Source organism: Telopea speciosissima, chromosome 7 (genome assembly GCF_018873765.1).
Source record: "Telopea speciosissima isolate NSW1024214 ecotype Mountain lineage chromosome 7, Tspe_v1, whole genome shotgun sequence".
Lineage (NCBI taxonomy): Eukaryota > Viridiplantae > Streptophyta > Magnoliopsida > Proteales > Proteaceae > Telopea > Telopea speciosissima.
In genome coordinates, this window is record NC_057922.1 from 17,168,540 (window position 1) to 17,187,781 (window position 19,242).

General features: G+C 39.7%; 2 protein-coding genes across 3 annotated transcripts; both read left to right on the forward strand.

The window, feature by feature from the left end:
* Window positions 1–2,023: 2,023 nt before the first annotated feature.
* LOC122669120 (plasmodesmata-located protein 2-like) lies at window positions 2,024–3,546 on the forward strand. 2 transcript variants are annotated; one of them, XM_043865798.1, is made up of 3 exons: window positions 2,024–2,947; window positions 3,060–3,176; window positions 3,292–3,546. In XM_043865798.1, the coding sequence occupies exons 1-3, from the start codon at window positions 2,206–2,208 to the stop codon at window positions 3,297–3,299; spliced, it is 867 nt and encodes a 288-aa protein (XP_043721733.1). In that variant the 5' UTR covers window positions 2,024–2,205; the 3' UTR covers window positions 3,300–3,546. The 2 variants fall into 2 exon arrangements, with proteins under 2 accessions (XP_043721733.1, XP_043721734.1); XM_043865799.1 differs by having other exon boundaries at window positions 2,028–2,947; window positions 3,063–3,176.
* Window positions 3,547–14,753: 11,207 nt separating this feature from the next.
* LOC122668299 lies at window positions 14,754–15,887 on the forward strand. Its single transcript, XM_043864885.1, has one exon. The coding sequence runs from the start codon at window positions 14,754–14,756 to the stop codon at window positions 15,885–15,887; it is 1,134 nt and encodes a 377-aa protein (XP_043720820.1).
* The last annotated feature ends 3,355 nt before the right edge of the window (window positions 15,888–19,242 follow it).

Below are 19,242 nucleotides of genomic sequence, written 5' to 3' on the forward strand. Positions count from 1 at the left end.
GAACGGAAATACAGAAAGAGAAATACTGGTGTTGGAGTGCATAAGCATTGGATTGAATTAATAAAGTGGGTTACCAATCTTCTCACTATTTATGGAGGAAATGTGACTCTTTAAGGTGGCCTTTGAAATTGGTGTGTTTGTTTGCATAAACGAGCAGGATTCAATCTCCCTAAGAGATGCCAAATCCATGCATCAAGAGGCTTTCTTCGTATGGATGTGTCACTATGTAGAGACATGACCCATACGAAAATGTGTCTTTTCACTTAAGCCCAAGTCCACACTTGTTACAACAACCAAAAAGACAAATGGGCCATACACCCAACCCGCCTCTCCATGCCACGTCTTGACTTGATGCGAGCGTGTGTGTAAGAAAATCCTAGAAACCCCAAACAAATGGAAGGAGAGATATACTTCTCTTTAAGAAACCATAGCCTTGTAGTTCCCATATGATATAGACAATATAGAAAAATAAACAAGTTCCAACTTTTTCCTATATCCAATTATAGATGTAAATGGATAATCGAAAATCCAAATTTGGTTCGCATTCGTATCTGTTTAGGGACATTCATATTCGTTTAGAGATATTCAAAAAAAAATCTGAATACTCTGATAAAAATCCGAATACTTAGTAGTAAAAAATTATCTCAAAGATCTTTGAAGATTCAGTAGGTTCTAGAATGAGAAAAATAGAATCATGATCTAAGAGATATGGATTGAAAGTGAATTATAACTGTTAGGAGGAGGAAGGTCCATGTTACACAAGGTAGGGATGTAAACGGATGATCGAAAATTTGAATTTAATTTGCATCCAAATCCAATTAGGGGTTCTGCATTCGACCAAGAATATCTGATCCGTATCCGAACTGAATCCAAATTACTTACAAGCCTATATCCAATGTGAGACTAAAAGTGATTGTTTTGCTTTGTGAAAGCAAACCTGGAGAAGTCTTGAGTTTAAAATTTTAGATAAATAAACTATCAAAATCAAAAGAAAATTTTAAAATTTTTAATATGACAATTCCCCAATAAATTTCAAAATACCAAACCAAATGTTGAGCACCTAAGATATAATACAGACGAAAAGAGCTCACAAGAACTCACGAGATCATCGGTCTCGCAGTAACAAAACCGAAACTGGATTTTCCTTTTCTTTTTTATTTTTCTTGTACGTGTAACTCCCTTCCTCATTCGTCCCTTTAATAAGAACAATAAGGGATGAGACTGATCGGTTACAGGAATGTAACTGCCTCACCATAAGTTTTCAAATTGGAAGACTCGTTGAAATACGTGAAGGATGAAACTCCCTCACCGCCTTAATAACATGTGGGCCTTGGCCCCCTTCCTTAAAGTGATTTGATGCGATGAATTGTGAGACTAAAACATGGATTGGGAGTGAACCGTATTTACTAGGGGAGGAAGGTTTGAGTTACATAAATTAAAATTGTAAACAAATAATTAAAAATCTGAATTCAATTCGCATTCGTATCCGAACAAAGAAAATCCGATCACATGCGATCGATTTACATCCCTACAAGATACCCTCTCATACTCTTTCACACACATTTGAAGTCCCATAGTGATGGATTCCTATTCACAATGGTTTATGGAAAACTCGGTGCTTAGAGATTTAATGGCACTCACACCTATTTCTTATAACCTAAAGATCCACCAAACACTTTCATTCCAAAATGGAAACTCTATTCCGAATTCCTAATCTAAATACTGGGAGTTTCAAATTCAAACCCTAATTCAAGTAAGAGCTCCTTTGGTCAAACAACTCTGATTTCACTTCCCTCCCAAGTCCCACCAAATCAGATTCCCTGTCCAACCCTTCTACCACGCCTTCCTTGCTAAGAGAATATTTCCTCTGTTTCTTAAATAATTTCATGGACGGGTACTGTTGTTCTCATTCTCCATAAAAGATAATTAAATATAACTTAAGCATTTTCATGAATAACATTACTTTAATATTTTTACATTATTATTTTAACAACTCCACCTTTATACAGAAAAAAGATACCCATATCTCTGCATCTTCAAAGTTAGCCAGAGGTAGACCATCCAATAGAAAGAAAACTAAGCACAGAGCTGAGATCCCTCTGCAAGAAAACTCACAAACCCATCTACCTTTTCTCATTTCTAATAAAACCCAATTCTCCAAATCAATCAAGAAACCAACCATGATTTGAGCGAAGCCACTTGCAGATGGGTTTTATTGCAAAACCCTTTTTCCTCTTCTCCTTCACTCTGTTCCTCTTAGCAGGTTTTGAGTTCCTCCCATCTGTGAAAACCGCTTCAGATATCACTACTTTTGTTTATAAGGGTTGTGCAAGTCAGTCATTCTCGGACCCTAGTTATTTACAATCCCTTTCTGCGCTTTTCGCTTCTCTCACAGCTCAGGCCTCCAAGGAGGCCTTCTTCAAAACCAGCACAGGTGGAGGCCAAGTCACCATTTCTGGTCTCTTTCAATGCAGAGGAGATCTCAGTAATAATGATTGCTACAGCTGTGTGGGTAAGCTCCCTGATATGGCGAATCAACTTTGCGGAAGTGCCGTGGCCGCACGGGTTCAGCTCTACGGTTGTTACTTGCTCTATGAGGTTTCTGGGTTTCCCGCAGTCTCTGGTGTGGAGATGCTTTACAAGACTTGTAGTGCTTCTGAGGCTGCAGGGGTCGGCTTTGAGGAGAGGAGAGACACGGCATTAACTGTTCTTGAAAGTGGTGTGGCGAGCAATAATGGGTTTTACATGACGAGTTATCAATCGGTGTATATGTTGGCTCAATGTGAGGGGGATTTGGGGAGTTCAGATTGTGAAAAATGCGTGCAAACTGCTGTGCAGAAAGCTCAAGTTGAATGTGGAAGTTCCATTTCTGGTCAAGTTTATCTTCAGATGTGCTTTATAAGCTATAGTTACCAACCAAATGGAGTCTCGAGGAAATCTTCTTCAGGTAAATGTCTCTCATGGCTTTCTGCCAAGTTCGATTCCTTATAGTCTCTTTGTTTTTCTCCCTTTCTTCTCCCCTGAATGGATCTTTGAATCTGTCATGGTTTTGAATGAAGTAGGTGTAGGGCAAAATACAGGGAAGACAATAGCAATTGTTGTGGGAGGGGCAGCAGCTTTGGGATTTTTAGTCATATGCTTGACGTTCGTTAGATCTTTGATGAAGAAACATGATGGTGAGTATGGAAAATTGGGATTTGGGAGAGGTGGGGTTGTGATGGGTTCCTTTCATTATTTTTCCTTTTCATGTCTTCTCATGTTCTGTATTGGAACTTGTGTGATTTTGTGCAGATTATTGAATATTGAGAGGAAGAAATGGATTTTGGAGATTAGTATATTTTTTTTTTTCGTTGGAGAAAATTAGATTTGTTTTAGTGAACCAAAATTGTGGTGAGAGAGACAGAGAGAGATGGGCAAACACTAAATACACAGGGTTTTCTTTTTTGGTTGTAAAGTTGGGGAAGAATTTGTTGGGAAGAGAAAGCATTTGAGACTAGAGCTGATTAAGCTGCTGGTTGTGAAAAGATTATGATGTTTTGTCTTTTTGAATGGCTTGGGGGGGGGGGGGGAACTTGGGAGAGGATGGGAAGGAGGAGCGAAGGGTTTTTTGGCTGTTTTCCTTATTGGCATGTGGTGGCTCTTTGTCTCTTTCCCTGTTACCCCTTCTGAAAAAATGCTTCTTCATTTCCCTTGGGACCTCCTTTTGATTCTTAGCATCTCTCTCTCTCACTTGCGTTTATCAATCAAATAGATTCATATTCCTTTTTATGTACAAGGCAACAAAATTGGACTGATCTTGCTTCACACCATCATTAGTGTAATTAAAGTATATCAAAGATGAGATATTTTAACACTCTTAAAGTCTAATCAACTGAATTATTGATTGTAATATCTATTTTTAGGGAAAAATAACGCTACCCAGTCGTGTGGCCCCTGTGTCTAGACTTAGAAACGTGCAAAATTACCTCCTTACTCACCGTGAAATAAAAAATTTCATCTATGTTGATGCTTTTGTGCACACTCTCATTGGCTCTCACATTGGTACAGGAATCATACGATCAAATAATAATATTTTATCCTTTTTTTTTAATTATCCCATCCCATGAAAGATGAAAATCCCGCCCCTATTGATCCTTCTTGCAGTTCGTGGACAAATAACGTGTTCCCTTAATTTAAAAACTTACAAAGCATTCTTTTTAAGAAAAGAAAGCCCAATTGGAGTTTTAGGGTTTGAGTGTGGAGATGGGTTGGCATGGCTGTATCGGTCAGTTTCCTACGCCACCCACACACACATAACATGGTTGGCTATTGGTGGGTAGATTATTAAATATGAGATGTAGCTTTCAAGAAGAAAACGATACTATATACAACCTTTCTCCTAGGTTTATCTTTAGTAAAGTATTGTGCTCACATTTTGTATCATTGAGAAAGGTGTTCTTTCACATGGCATGCTTGTCCTTTCTTATTTTTAAGTTTCTCAAGTGTTGATTATATATAATTAAATAAAATATTTTTTGGAATTAAATATTTGATAGGTGGATTGCCTTTTTTTTATGTCTAATTTGCTCATTTGTTTATACGCACATCATCTGAGATTTGTGGGGCACATTAGGGAATTGTATTCTACCCGTTCAACGCTGACTATGGTGGAGATCTCTAAGGTCAAAAGTAATTCTGATTTTATGATTATGGTTGTTGAAATAAATATGATAACTTGTATTATGATAATACTAGGTCCTTTATGGGTAGAAAAGTTGTAGGAGTGGCACCATGGGCCGGATAAATCCTCGCCCAGTTTTAACCTGCCCATTGGACTATGATCCTTAAATATATATATATATATTTTGTAAATTCTCTGTGGGGCCCAGACATAGAGGGGGCGAATGACTGTTCCACCCCCATAAAAGGTGGAAATCTCATCCCATGATGCCAATGCATGCGTTCTCATTGACTCTGTGCACGTACAAGGGCCATGCTCCCCACAGAGAACTCTGACCCTATTTTGTTTTTAGGAAAAATTGCTACATTTTATCCAAAATGGGCTTCGGGTCTTTTGGTTTATATTACCTAAAATAAAAGATGTGTATTGCAAAATTGCCCTAAGACAGTGCCTATCTACTCTTTATCCATTGATTTTTTTTGGGGGGGAGGGGGGCATTTTTGCCCTTGAATTTCCCTTGTTGTCCACCCGACTAATCTCACCATCTTCACCTTTGTAAGTACCGTGGTCCTTGGGACGAGGGTTCCTCAGTCTTATGGCGATAGTGATTGGTTTTGATGAATAACGGCATATCGTTCTGACATATCATTATTGGTATTGGGATCATGCGTCATAAAGAAATGAAGTCGCCACCTAGGATTAGGGCCTCAGACCCAATGGGTGTAGGCCCATCCAGGATTAGTGAAAAGGACTACGTGATTCCATATGGTCTGGTCAGAGATTCAGGGTAAGTAGTCAGGTTACGAGAGTGGGAAAGTATTAGGCACCCACCTCGCCCGGATAAATCGGTCTTTCGACTAGATGCTTGTTTTTTAATATTCCCCCTTAATATATATCCTATACTAACATGCAAGCCTAAGTTATGATGCACTAATCATGACAAAGAATGAAAATTCATTTACTATGTACACTAAAGTGAATTACTTTAATTGTCGACATTATGCCAAAATAATAAGAAAGAAAGAGACAAATACCTGTCAAAAAATACAAGAAATAAATGAAAATGTACCAAATACGAAATATGTGATGTCCCACGGCTCAGGTGGAGATGGACGATCGACTTGCCTCTCTCTTGTCGAACAGAGTAAGGACTATATAGGATGGGTTTCGTTACTCAGACTTCGGGCAGAGCAACGGCTATATAAGGGATTCTTGTTATCTGTATACAAACAGAATAACGGCTATAAAAAGAGTCTTTTGTTATCCGTGCACAGATGGGATAATGACTAGGAGGAAATAAAATTACTCTTTTATCGAACGGGAAATCGACAGATCTACCCACACTCAGGAGCCTTGCTCTCTCTCTCTCTCTCTCTCGAAAATCAAGGCTAAAGGGGGTGGATCTCACACTAGAAGGGTCTCCCTACCCCGAAAATCCATAAAATGAGGGGAGGGGGACCCTCCTATTTATAGTGGGGGTGTTCCACCCTTCTGACCTGGATAGGTCCTCCACGACGCCGTGGAGGACTTTTCCATGGCGCCATGGATGACGTCAGTTTGCTGACATCGTAATCATCCACAGCGGCGTGGTTCCATACACCATTGCCGTGGGGGACCTCCACAGGGCCGTGGACAGTGTGGTCCCCCTCATTTCACCTTTTGGGCCCAAATGGGCTATTTTTGGGGTTCAAGGTGTGTCTGGGCCCATGGGCTTGCTCTTTTTGGGTTTTTTTTTTTCTTTTGACTCTTCAGAAAATTTTCTATTGGGGAAGGTAAGCAGTACCTCCTTCAGCATTTGGTAAAAGGGTCTTATAAGTCATTTTAGGGATGTTAGGGTGATTTGGCTTAGATGTGGGGACAAGAATCCTTCTTGAGAGAGATACCGATGTCTGTCCGTGTCCTGTTGTCATCATCGCCGGGGGGTGATAAAATTCAGTGTTTACAACCTTGTGACCAGGAAAGTTTCAACTCTTCTTGCATTATATGCCTTTGTTAGAATTTTAATCCTATAGAGATTAATATTTAATATTATAAGGACTAATATTAAATATCTTAAATCATACTAATTAGAGTTTTGTCTAATTAGAGAGATCATTAAATTGTATTAGAAGTCTAATGTGGACTGACTTAGTGTGGGCCAAATAGATTTCTATTAGGACTATGATGAGTCAGACCCTATAAGAATTACTACATAAAGAGAGCTAGATCCCCCCTCTACCCATAACAACTAATTATTCTCAATCTCTATTGAGGAGTGCATTATGGGCAGAGAAGGAGATATTCAGTGTTCATCATCCCTGTGCATACGGTATTCTCATCAAGCCAGTTACTTTGGGAATAGAGGGGAAGCACCTAGATCTTTGGTCTTTATTTTCCGCTGCAATCATCGTCACTATGGATGCAAAACAAGGTTGGTGGTTCAATCCCTATTTTCTATTATTTATTTGATTGTGTTCTTGAACGCCCTATGAAGATCCTGGCTTGTGGGATTTTGTCCCTATTCGGATCGAATTAATTCTAACAACCTTTTCTTTAAATACTCTGCTCTATCCGATCGTCCTTGCAACTCATATGCGCTATCAACGTCTTCACCACCTCAAACGTAAAACCATCTCTCTCTACGACTACCATGTCAAATTTTAGTTTTAGTGTATAGAGGTTTTTGTTCAATAATTCTTCTATATGATCTTCTTCATGTTGGCTGATGTGGTCCATATTGCCACATTGGCAAAGAGCATGTGGTTATTATTATAACCAATGGAACTCCCTTGATGATAAGGAGTTCCAAGTAGTTGAGTTATATGGGATTTCAAGTTTTAGTTTAGACTTACAACACTTTTACCATTCAATGTTTGTAACTTTGTGAGAGACAGGAGAAGTCACACACAAACTCCTGTTGGCCATTGACGGATTGTGAAGAATTTCGTCGGAGCATACATGGATCATCAGAGTTGGATAGCAACGTCTGGAGGTGACAATCTAGATAGGGGTAGGTGATCCTCCTCTAGTTGATTCCGCGACATTGAATGATTGAATGTTATCATGTGGTATCAAAGCCAACTTTGGACGTTTTGTTCATTCCAATTAAATTTTTTGGCCTTTAATTTTGTCAAAAAAGAAAATGGAGATCTTATTGTTGTATTAATGGCCTTTAAAATAAAATAAATAACAAAAAACATTGCAAATCGAGAATCTAAAAAATAATGTCTTTGTGGGTCGTTGGGCTAAGGAACTCCGACATTTGGACCCAACATCAAGATCTTCGGGTGGTTTTTGCCAGCAGCAGTCATCACTGACAGCCAACTCTGCCAAACAAAGGCCACAACTATAATTGGGAATGGTTTTTGTACTGTAGGGTCACTAGTGTTCGGCCTTGTGTCTCCGGCCTTAGTACCCACACCTAAGGGTCGATGGAGGTTATATAGACAATGGAAGTCTTCGACAATCTATGGTTTGGCCAGTGGCCGGCAACTGATGAAACGATTGCCAAGGGCGGTTTTATATTAGTAGATCAGGGTCTCTGTAGATAGGCATACATATCCTTTTTTGACTAATTGACCCTTCTTAAAGGGTCGTCAGAAGGTGGCAGTGCCTCACCAGCCTTCAGTCACACTGTTAATAGCCATCAAAGCCACCACTAGTGTCATTTTTTATATCTGCAACTCAGTTGTATCATTGGGTTCAAGTAGCGTTTTCGGCATCAAGATCGTCAGGTTATGGAAGGGAGTCATCGGCCTTTGAAAGAGTCGACAACAGCCACCGACGGCCCGCCTTTAGTTTCACAAAACACATTACGATCCTGTCTTCCATTGAACGATGAGGGGATGAGGGAATATTCCCTCTTGATTCCCCTCCCACATGTTTAAAAAGAAGGTTCAGTTTTAAACCGCATTAAGCGTAAGCGTGTATAGGGTAGCTACACTATCATGCGTTGTAATAGTATGCTAAAATGCCTCGTGGGTCAAGTTAACCTGACAACCAACCCAGTTTCTAGAGTGTTCAACCCATCTAGGTCAAGTTAGTGACCCGACCTGATGGCGGTTGACTATTTGGCCCATATGGTTCGAATCAACTTGGTCTAGTTTACTTCACAACCGATTCTGGTTCTCATAAAGGTTTTGTTAAGTGTATCACCTAGGAGGACATGGCAAAATTCTATCCTCCTCCCTACTATATTGTATTTGTGGGATGACAATTTTTGTCTTACTCATGAGTATAAATACTGTGCTTCCATTGAGTTATGTGGGAATATAATTCTATCCTAGCATGGGTGACATAATACTTTTTTGTTTATTTCTTTCATTATAAATGCTACACAAGTGCCATTTTCATGATTTCTTAAACCAACCCCAAATATTTTGACATGCTCTGTAGTGCCGTACAATTCATGACATTAAGTTTTATCCCAAGGCATTGAATGCAACCTAGTTATAACATTTTGGACACCCCATGATGATTCGAAACGTCATGAGAACATAAATTTAAGTTGAATTATATAATTTGTTGTTTTATTATATTGTTTTGAAACCCAAGAGTCATATAAGGGATTTTTTGTGATACAATTTATTTTATTTTTTGGCTCATGATGCAATTTTTTACAAAATTACCATTGAGGGACTTTATTATTGCAAGTTCATTAAGTTTAGTACATAAGCAATCTGAAAATGATTTTTTGGGCATCAATTATATTGCAACTAATACATAGGAATGAGTATCGATCCCCATAGGGAAGTGTACGTGCAAGGGAAGGATTTTACACTTTCAGGGGATTGGTTTTCTTTTATTTTTGGGAGTTGGTACCTAGATAAGGATCTAGGGTCCTAAGCCTAAATCGGATTGGCTTGGGTTCGTATGAATGGAACGGTATAGGAAAGCAACCATTGTACGCTATCACGCTACAATTAATATTTCGAAAGATTTGATTGCTACAATCGGGCTCCGCCCTACTCATTAGTTGATTCAGTACCAACCCGCCTAAACCTGACTGACCGCTTCTCTTGTCGATGCCAGTTATGCTCATCCTTTTCCTGCCCTTACTAGTAAAGGGGGAGTAAATGATTTGATATCTCATCTGAGAAAAGGCTTTTTTCGGGAGCATTGCAACTCGTGGGGAACGAGAAGGAAGGGAGAGCACAGTTAAAGTCGAGGGGACTCCGTAGAATATGCTACATGCCGGCTTTTTTGCTGCGAGATCATATTCTCCTAGAGCTACCCCATTTGTTCAGGACCATGCGTAGCAAGAGATGACATAAACGCAACTTCCGGGCTCATATCGTGCATCGCTATTTATCCCAACAGTATACCCAAACAGAGGTTCCTATCCGTATGGCACCCTTAGAAGGTTTAGAGTTGGGGCTTTCTTCACCCTGGTCTCTGACCACCCTTGTAGTTTTCTTCGCTGGAGCGCAGGAGCGCCATTTTATATAGGGGTAAGGCTTTTTCAGTTTGCTGCATGGATTCTTTAGATCTAAAGAATCCATACTTCCCCCGGAGCGAGACTCTATCCATATCTAAAAATGGAAGAACGAACTAGGCGGCCGACGGGCAAAAAAAGGGGGGAGGCCGGGGCCTTGGCGAGACGTTCTTCTTTCTTTTCGAAGCATTTTGCCAAGAGAGCGAGGGCGCCCTTCTGGGGTGGGGGCGTTTCCTTTCAAATGACAAGTGCCTCTTCCTGCTGCAGGGACATTGTAGAACTCGAAGGCACCATAGCGGGTGACACATGTCATCTTAGCTTCATCCCCTTCTGCTATTCGAACTTGGTAGTACCCCGAGTGTAAGTCCAGCTTCGAGAAATATCTCGCACTCTCCAATTGATTGAAAAGACCTATAATAAGGGGAATGGGGTACTTGTTCTTCACCGTCACTTTGTTGAGTGCCCAGTAGTCGATACACAGCCGAAGGCTTCCGTCGTCTTTCTTTTGAAACAATACATGCGCACCAAACGGAGCTTTAGGCGGCCTGATAAATCCTGCTTCAAGAAGTTCATCTAACTGCTTTCTCAGTTTTGCCAACTCTGGAGGGGCCATGCGATATGGTGTTTGAGCTGGAGGCTTCGTGCCTAGTTCCAACTCCATTTTGTGGTCAATAGCTCTTCGAGGCGGAAGCATCTTTGGAAGGGACTGAGGCATTAATCTACGAAGTCATCCAATACTTTTTAAATTTAAACGGGCCCTTGATCCGGAAAGGAAGGGAAGAGGAGGGTTTATCCCACCTGGCATATCCTTTGTTTCGAATCAGGTTCCCACATCTTACCGAGGAGCGATAGCGGCGAGGCCAACAATTCCATTTCACTGCTCCTCTTTTTCTTTTTTGTCAATACCCTATGTAGTAAATCAAACCCCCCGATAGTAGGATGTCATTTTGGTTTGTGGTTCGATGACACAACACATTCAATCTGTGGCACTGGACTGGTTCTGCTGGGCTTTCCCAGTGTCCCTTCGCTGCAGGTGCTAGCTATTGACTGGCACCTACCGCAACTTTCCTATTTACCTCTTTCTCATCACTTGATCACACTAAAGAGTGATTTTTATAACTATTCTTGCTTTACCAGAGTTTCTTTCGTTGGGAGCCCAAACTAGACATTCTGGACTCGCCCTTGGCAGGGAGATGAATACTGGTTCTTACATGAACTGGAAAAGTGGGCCGAGTGACTTACTAATTGGTTGGCCCTTTAAGATCCAAGGGCCCTGATAAAGAGACATAAACAAAAGGACAAAAAAAAAATGCTCGCATTACACTATCATTTTTTGGTTGTTAACCCGCCTGCGTATAATAGTTACAGAAGAATGATCAACAAAAACAGCCGCCATTTTGTGTACGCACCGTCCCTTCGCAGTTTTGGTGAATAATTGCCCGTGTCTGCTGTTCTCATCGTTCCACCGGACCTTGAGTTGCCCTACCCAAACTTGTTTGCCTAGTTGGGCTTAATGCGTCCCTAGTTTAGAAGGACGCCCCACCCCTGCTGTGCTTGTCTTTGCTTGTCTTTTCACCTTTGTTATTTCTTTTCAGTTCTTTTCTTTCTTGTACTCTTTCCTGTGATTGTATGGGATATTTACCTTTATGATCACAAGGTGGTGCTTGGGTAGGTCTTCTCTGATTATGTTCGGACGTGACAGGGAAGCCGGGAGGGACATAGCTGACTGAATCATTCCCCATCCAGCACTTAACCGACGAAAGAGAGGGGGACGCAGCCCCCACCGCCATATGAGATGGAGATTATTATACTTGGACTTTTCCTTTGTGGGATAGGGCAACAATTCCAGATGTCTTTTTTTGTTTTAGCGATAATCACTTCTGGGAGGGTGAATGCCAGGTTCCAGCACAAGAAAGAAGGACTTTTGGAAGTGGACTGGGGGGTCGTCATATGTTTTAGGTCCCCTTGGAGAGGGGAGAGAATGACTATAATGGATAAGGCTTTTGATCTCGCCTGGAGACTGGGTTTGGCCAAGTTTACGTGTAGGGAAGGTTTTACGCATCCAACCTCACCCCAGCCAAAAGGTCGGTAACTTTCTATTTAGACCATTCCTAAGGAACATGTACAAGGTATGTAAATAAAGAGATTCTTTTATTTTTATGGAAATGTAGGCATTATAATGGCATAAAACATGGAGATTGGCTTATTTTGGAAACCTTAATCTTGGCATTATGAATGCCTAAAAAGGGGATTTGAGAAAATCATTTTGCAGGAATTTTATCATTTTAACGGCAAAAAATGCAAAGTTTTAGAATATTTTCAGAAAATTCGGCACCATAACAACATAAAATGAAACATTATATAATATTTGGCACTATAACAACATAAATGGAATATTTAACTAATTAAATAAATAAGTAAATGAAATGAGGGAGGGGAGAGAAAGTCACCTCTTTTGGCCAAAGAGGACTTGTAGACTCAGTTTTGTAGAATTTCGATGATTCCTTTAATTTTTTGGCGAAATTCTGAGCTCGAGGGTATTTTCATCATTTTCTAATTTTTCAAAGTAGTTTCCTCTTTTTTTCTAACATTTTTTTTGCATGGTCTATCGATGCACGTTAGCATGTACTGGTGCATTTTACCCTCATGCACTTGCACACGTTAGAGCTGACGTGGGAGTTGCCCCGATCAGTGCCAAGCTCCGAGAATGTCGTCTAAGGTGGTATGACCATGCCCAATGGAGGCTTGGGGACACGCCAATAAGGAGGAGTGATCTGATCCCGATTGAAGGAGCTAAAAGAGCTAGAGGCATGCCTAAAATGACCATAAGAGAGGTTGTGAAGAATGACATGCATAGTTTGGGCCTTGTGCCAAGTATGAGCTCAGATAGAGCCTATTGGAGGGCAATGATCCATATTGTCGACACCATGTAGTTGAGATTTTCTTGAGTTTCTAGACTATCCTCTTTCCTCTTACTTTCATTTTCTATTTTTCACTTCTCTTAACTATTTTCTTCATTTTTATTCTTTATTCCTCATACTTGCATTTTCCGTCGTGAAGACCTCAGTTTTCCCTACTATGTTTTGAAATCATCCATGTAGCCGACCCCATTTAGTTGGGATGAGGTTATGGTTGTTGACTTGTTGTTTGTTGTTGTATGCATATTGAGAACATGTGAGACAAATTGATTGGCTTTGATGTACAAGTGTGAGATTGTTGCAAGTGTGTCCACAAACTTGATTATTTAAATTAAATTATTTAATTATTGGGATTCGTTTACGAGTCTTGGTAGTCCTTAATTTTTAACCTAAAACTGTTCACGACTAGGGATGGGACTAGACATCCTGTTCATATGGTTGCGCACTGTATGTACCTAGGAATGGAGATTCCAGGGCATAAGTGCGAGTGTAAATATTGTGTGTACATTAAATCCGATCAGACGAGAATTTCACATGGTCATTATTGTCAGATATAGAATGAAATTCTCGTGAGTAGTGCACGGCTGGTCCCTTGAGCTGAGGGGTCCTTATCGGTGTGGTTACGTATTGTGAGTTTTAGTGCACCAATAGTTGGTGTCTCACTGACTATATATTGGATCTACACCAATAGTTGGTGTCTCACTGACTATATATTGGTGTACTAGATTCACAATGTTTGGCCGTATTTGAAAGAGACATCCAACATAGAATCTACTACCCTAATTGGGACAACACTGAAGAGAGAATGTTTGTAATTGATTGGACACAAATCCGAATCTAGTGGTATTTTGGTAAAAATTGAATACAAGGTTTTAAAAATTAATATTATTTAAGCAAAAGATTTTGTGCACAGCTGCGCATGATGCACAGTCACACACAAACCGCTACATGGGGACAAAAGCCCCTTTCTAATACCAAAACCATACCCCCTATTTGATGTATCCTCGATGAAAGGAATCTCTTGTGCATGAATTTCTTCCCCTATTATTTCTATACATGCTCCTATATATTCTGTTATGTGATATTATATTATGGAAGGACTGATCTGTAATTAGCTATTAAAACTGGGAGATTTCATATTAACATATTTGATTGTGTATGTATTAGTAAATAGTGCATTGAGAATGTGGCATTGAGCTGACACATGACATGTTAAGTGTAATCCTAATGAGATCCTATCTCTTCCTGATTTAGTTTCATCCCCTTTGTTAGCATTATATTGGGTTGACCATCATTATTGAGAGAAAACACCATTTGATTGAAATCTTGATGTGAAATGTGATCTCATATCACAAACAAGAGAGATGAAGAGAAGAAAATACATTGTCTATGTGGTTGAATTTCGAATTCGAAGAACACTCATGGAATTCTCCTCTCCCCCGTGTGGGAAAAAGGCTTATGAGGAGGATAGTGGCTTGGTCTGTTTCAATATCGCTTGCTTTCTTCACCATCAAGCCGGTCAAACCGTCAGCTCCAACGGTTAACCTGGTTCAGTCATTCAAGTCAAACCATCATATGTACCGGTTGAACCCCAGTTTCCCACTTTGCACAGCACAGGTTCTCCCTCGTTTCTTTCTCTAGGGTTTATCAATGGGTTAATAGGAGAAAATACCGGAAAAAAAATGTCCGAATCTTGCAAGCAAAGAAGCTGTTGATAAGCAGCAACACCCCATTCGACAAATTTGAGGTAATTTGCCCACCAATGCTTTCTTTTTGTGTTATAAAGCTTCTTTATTTAGTCAGTAGAGATGCAAGGACGCATCTATGTGTCCTTGAAAACCCATTCCTCAAATCCTTTTCTAACATCTCAGAATCCGGAATCCAACCATCTCAGATCGTAGATTACCTAATAAACTCATGTGGGTTATCCTCAGAAACTGCTGTTTCTGCAGCCAAGAAAATTCATCGCAGTTTCCTCAACACAGAGAAATCGGATTCTGTGCTCAAGTTCTTTAGAAGCATTGGTTTTTCAAGAACCCACATCATGAAGCTCGTCTCCTTGAGGCCCCGACTGTTATTGTCTTCTGTGGATAAAACCCTCAAGCCCAAGTTAAAGCCATTCCAAGATTTGGGTCTATCGGGTTCGGAACTCGCAGAAGTGATTGCTTCAAATCCAGGTATCCTAACTAGAGGCCTAAGAACCCAGATACTTCCCAGCCTTGAGGTCATTACAAGCTATGTTGGGACGGGTGAGAATATGTCGAAAACATTGAAGCGCTCAAGATGGCTAGCCAATCCTGGGGGAAGACTGCTGCCCAACATTGATTTCCTGAGGAATCAAAATGTGCCCGACTCAAGAATTGCTTACCTGATGATGAATCAGCCAGGGAATTTGGCGATGAAGCCCGATTACATGAAAAAAGTAGTTGAGACCCTCAAGGGGTTGGGCTTCAAACCTGAGTCAAAATTGTTTACTGTTGGAATTCATACCTTGGTTTCGATGAGCAAATCTACTTGGCAGACAAAAATTAAGTTATTGAAGGATTTGGGCTGGTCTGAAGAGCAAATTTTTGCTGCTTTTAGGAGATTCCCTGTTTTCATGACATGCTCAATGAAGAAGATGAGGCTAGGAATGGACTTCTATGCAAATGCGCTCAATTGGGATGCTTCAAATGTTTCAAAACATCCAAAGCTTCTAATGTTCAGCTTTAAAGAAAGGATTATTCCTAGATTTGAGGTATGGAAGATGTTGATGTCAAAAGAGTTGGTTTCAAAAGAGCAGCCAACTCTGGTTACTGCATGGAGTATGTCTGAGAAAAATTTCTTGCAGAAGTATGTGGAGAAGTATAAGGACATAGTTCCTGATTTAATGAAGGTGTACAAGATGCGAAATTGAGATGGTATCTAACCGAGTTATTGGACAACATCGGGTAGTTGCATCAGATGGAGGAAAAAGGAGGTGGTGGAACTGCTTGAATTAGCTATTGTTTTTTTGGAAATTTGGAGCTAATGGAAGTGTTTTCAGAAATGACTAGAGGTCTGAGAAGGGGTATGTTTGGTTTTGGACCATACCCAACAACCATGTTAGACACAGCATCATGTCAATTAGAATAGCATGATAACAGTAGAGCCATTAAGGTGTTTGCAGATGAGTCAGTTGCAAATCTACCCTTTTTATTTAGATATCTACCTGCTTAATTGGATGTTGGTTCATTTATAGAAAATGATTCATACTCAAATCTTTTTGTGAGTTAAAGACCTTTTGGTTCTTTTTGTTATCCATAAAGTGTTGAGAACTCTGTCCAAAGTGCAAACCATATGTCGCTAATTAATTCTTTTTGGATTGCATTTCATATAATTAATTGCCTTTTTAGTGCTGGGAAGAGGATTAAAAAGAGGTTCTCTTCCAAAGAGAAGCTGACTAGGTTTGCATGGTGGTTATATGTACAGGGAAGTTATCTGAAATGGGCATGAGTATGGTGCTATTAAGCTCTAACTGTCGAGTTCAATCTCAATCCCACTTCCCATCCAACCAGAAACATGGTTGATAGCAGCTGCGGCCCATGTTCTTACAAAATTTCTGCCCTTAAGTAAAAGACATTGTTTCTCCTTTTATGTGTTAGTTCACATGTGGTTGTGGCATTGCACCCTGCAAAACCTGATTATAATATTCCGGCACTAAAAAGATGTATCTCTGATCATTTGTTTTTTGAGTGTAGTAGCCATGCTCCCTTCTAGTAGACTGGCTGTCCTCCAAAATTGTGGTTTTCATACAGGTCAGACTTTTGGTTTACTGGGATTCAATTAGCAATGGAACTCCACATCGTGTCAAGAAGGCAGCCATTGGTAATTTTCTTAGAATTGACAAGGATTTGCGATACATTTGAAGTCCATTAAAATGGATAACAAAAGATAGAGCATTCTGAACACCTTTTTTAGCCTAGAGTAATTTCTCCAAAGAGAAGATAATAATCATTCTGGAGGTCAATTGAAGTAGGAAGTCAATATTCTAGGTAAAGTATTCGGATTTGATTGACAATTTCATTGAATCCTAGTCTTGGGATGACAGAATTGACCGAAATCAATGCCAGAGAAGAGATGAAGACAGCTTCTATAACTTGGGCAAATATAATTAATTAGTCATCTCAAGCTGTATCTGTGTGTATAAACTGTTCTCTTCTTCATTTTGTTTGTTTGTTTTTTTTTTCCTCTTCTTTTTGTTTGTGTTGTGTGTGTGTGTGAGCTTTTGTGCATAATTTCAGTTTCCCATAATTTAAATTCAATGCAGCATTGCAGATCCAGAAGGAAAAATTTCTTAACCCAGTAAAGAATGTGTGTGTGCGTTTTGTCATTTGTGCATAATTTCAGTTTCCCATAATTTAAATTACAATGCAGCATTGCAGATCCAGAAGGAAATCTTTTTTGACAACCCAGTAAAGAACAGAGGTTCACAAGCTTTTTTAATCAGGAAAAATTGGACCATGTATCCAGTCAGCTGGTTGTCACTGAAAGATCTTCAAGTCTGCATCTTTTTCAAAGTTGCTCTTGCACTCTTACTGGACTCTTAAATCAATTCTAACTTCTCCAACCCTACCACACCCCCCCCCAAAAAAAAAAAAAAAAAAAAAAGGAAAATTTTTGTACTGACTTCAGTTACTACAGATTTAAACGTATGTGAGGCCTCCATGAACTGAAATGTCTTGGCAAGTCCAACTTGGGACAGACTACTATAACTTCTAATCTTGAAGAAAGTATTAATGGAATTTTATATGAGTCTAGTGTGGGGAATTGGGGATGCATGGATCCTCCTAGGCCTAGCTATTTATCCTATACTCTCCCAAGTTCCAACAAACCATTTGTTTTAAAGGACACTTTATCCTTTGATGACACCTCTCCATATGATAGAGCAGTTTGATTTCATTTCAGGTTTCAGCAGGTCCTTAGATTAATCTCCCACTTGACCTTGCTATTAGTTATGATCATATATATGCTTTTCTAAACCCCAGTCCATCCCTTGATCTGTGAATACAGAATGAATTACATGATTTAAGGTGAAGCTTTTCCCTCACTTGGGTCCAGAAATTAGATTGATCAAAATCTGTTTTTGTCACTGATTGTTCTTCCTGCCAAGAACGATGATATGTCGGAACTGAGGCTAAGACTTTGTTAGTAACAATTGGTCTTCCTGCCCAAGTTAGGAAAGTATCTTTCCTCAAGGTTCTTAATCCCTTGATCCGGATCAGTCTAAAGTGGAAAAAATCTCGATTTTGTTGGATAGGTCATGGAATCGGTTAGTATCGTCTCCAATTTAATCCCTAATCCCTATTTCTCCATTTAGCTTATCTTGACTTGCTTCCTCAACACCTATTGGTTTTCAAACCCTAAACCCTAAACACATTATGCAATGGGAAGATCATCGTGAGGGATATGACATGACCTTCCAATCAATTCTCTAAAAAAAATTATTTACTGGTTTAGGACCACCCTTGTAGTTTTCTTCACTTGGTTGGGAACTAAGCTTCGACTTTCTTTTTTTGAAAAAAAAAAACTTCAAGCTAGTGTTTCATCTTAAACCATTGTTTTACATGATCTAAATATTGGAGGGACCAAGAATTAGGGGTGTCCTGGGAAGTCCCCCAAAGGAGTTGGGAAGAAACTTGGAGTTGTGTCTCAAGCCTAGCCGAGCCCAATGTCTTGAGAAGTAGACTAGCTTGGCACAACCCAGTTTTGAGTTTGAGATTGCTTAGCTTCATGTCATAGACTTAGTCTTGCTAAGTCAAAGCTAAGTCAACCGTGTCAGCACTTAGCACTCTCATTTACACTAAGTAAGCCTTACTTCACTCTTGAGAGACTTGGGAAGAGAGCCTAAGATAACCCTTGTTAGAAAAACTCTATTTGAAGAAGGAAACTTCAAACTGCTTTGAACGTGATCTCGCTATCTTAAAGGAGATATTTGCTCCACAAGACAAATTCACCTTCAAGATTCAATAAAGCAATAAAATAAAACACAAAACTTCTTTTAGAGATACTGAATGCAAGAGAGAGAGAGATATTTCATTTGAACACAACACTTCTATAACTTGTATTTTATAGAAGTGGAGCACCTCTTCTGAATAGACATATCTATTCATTTTGTATTTAGACCATTAGATCGATTGTCATCCGATCTAACGGTCCAGATTAAACCAGAGATGAACTTGTTCACAACAATCATATCCTATCAAACGTGACCGTAGGATCTTCTAATCCGA

Coding starts and splice junctions, on each gene's coding strand:
- LOC122669120 (XM_043865798.1), top strand. CDS start 2,206: ATGGGTTTTATTGCAAAACCCTTTTTCCTCTTCTCCTTCACTCTGTTC. Junction 2,948..3,059: donor CTCGAGGAAATCTTCTTCAG/GTAAATGTCTCT, acceptor TTTTGAATGAAG/TAGGTGTAGGGCAAAATACA.
- LOC122668299 (XM_043864885.1), top strand. CDS start 14,754: ATGCTTTCTTTTTGTGTTATAAAGCTTCTTTATTTAGTCAGTAGAGAT.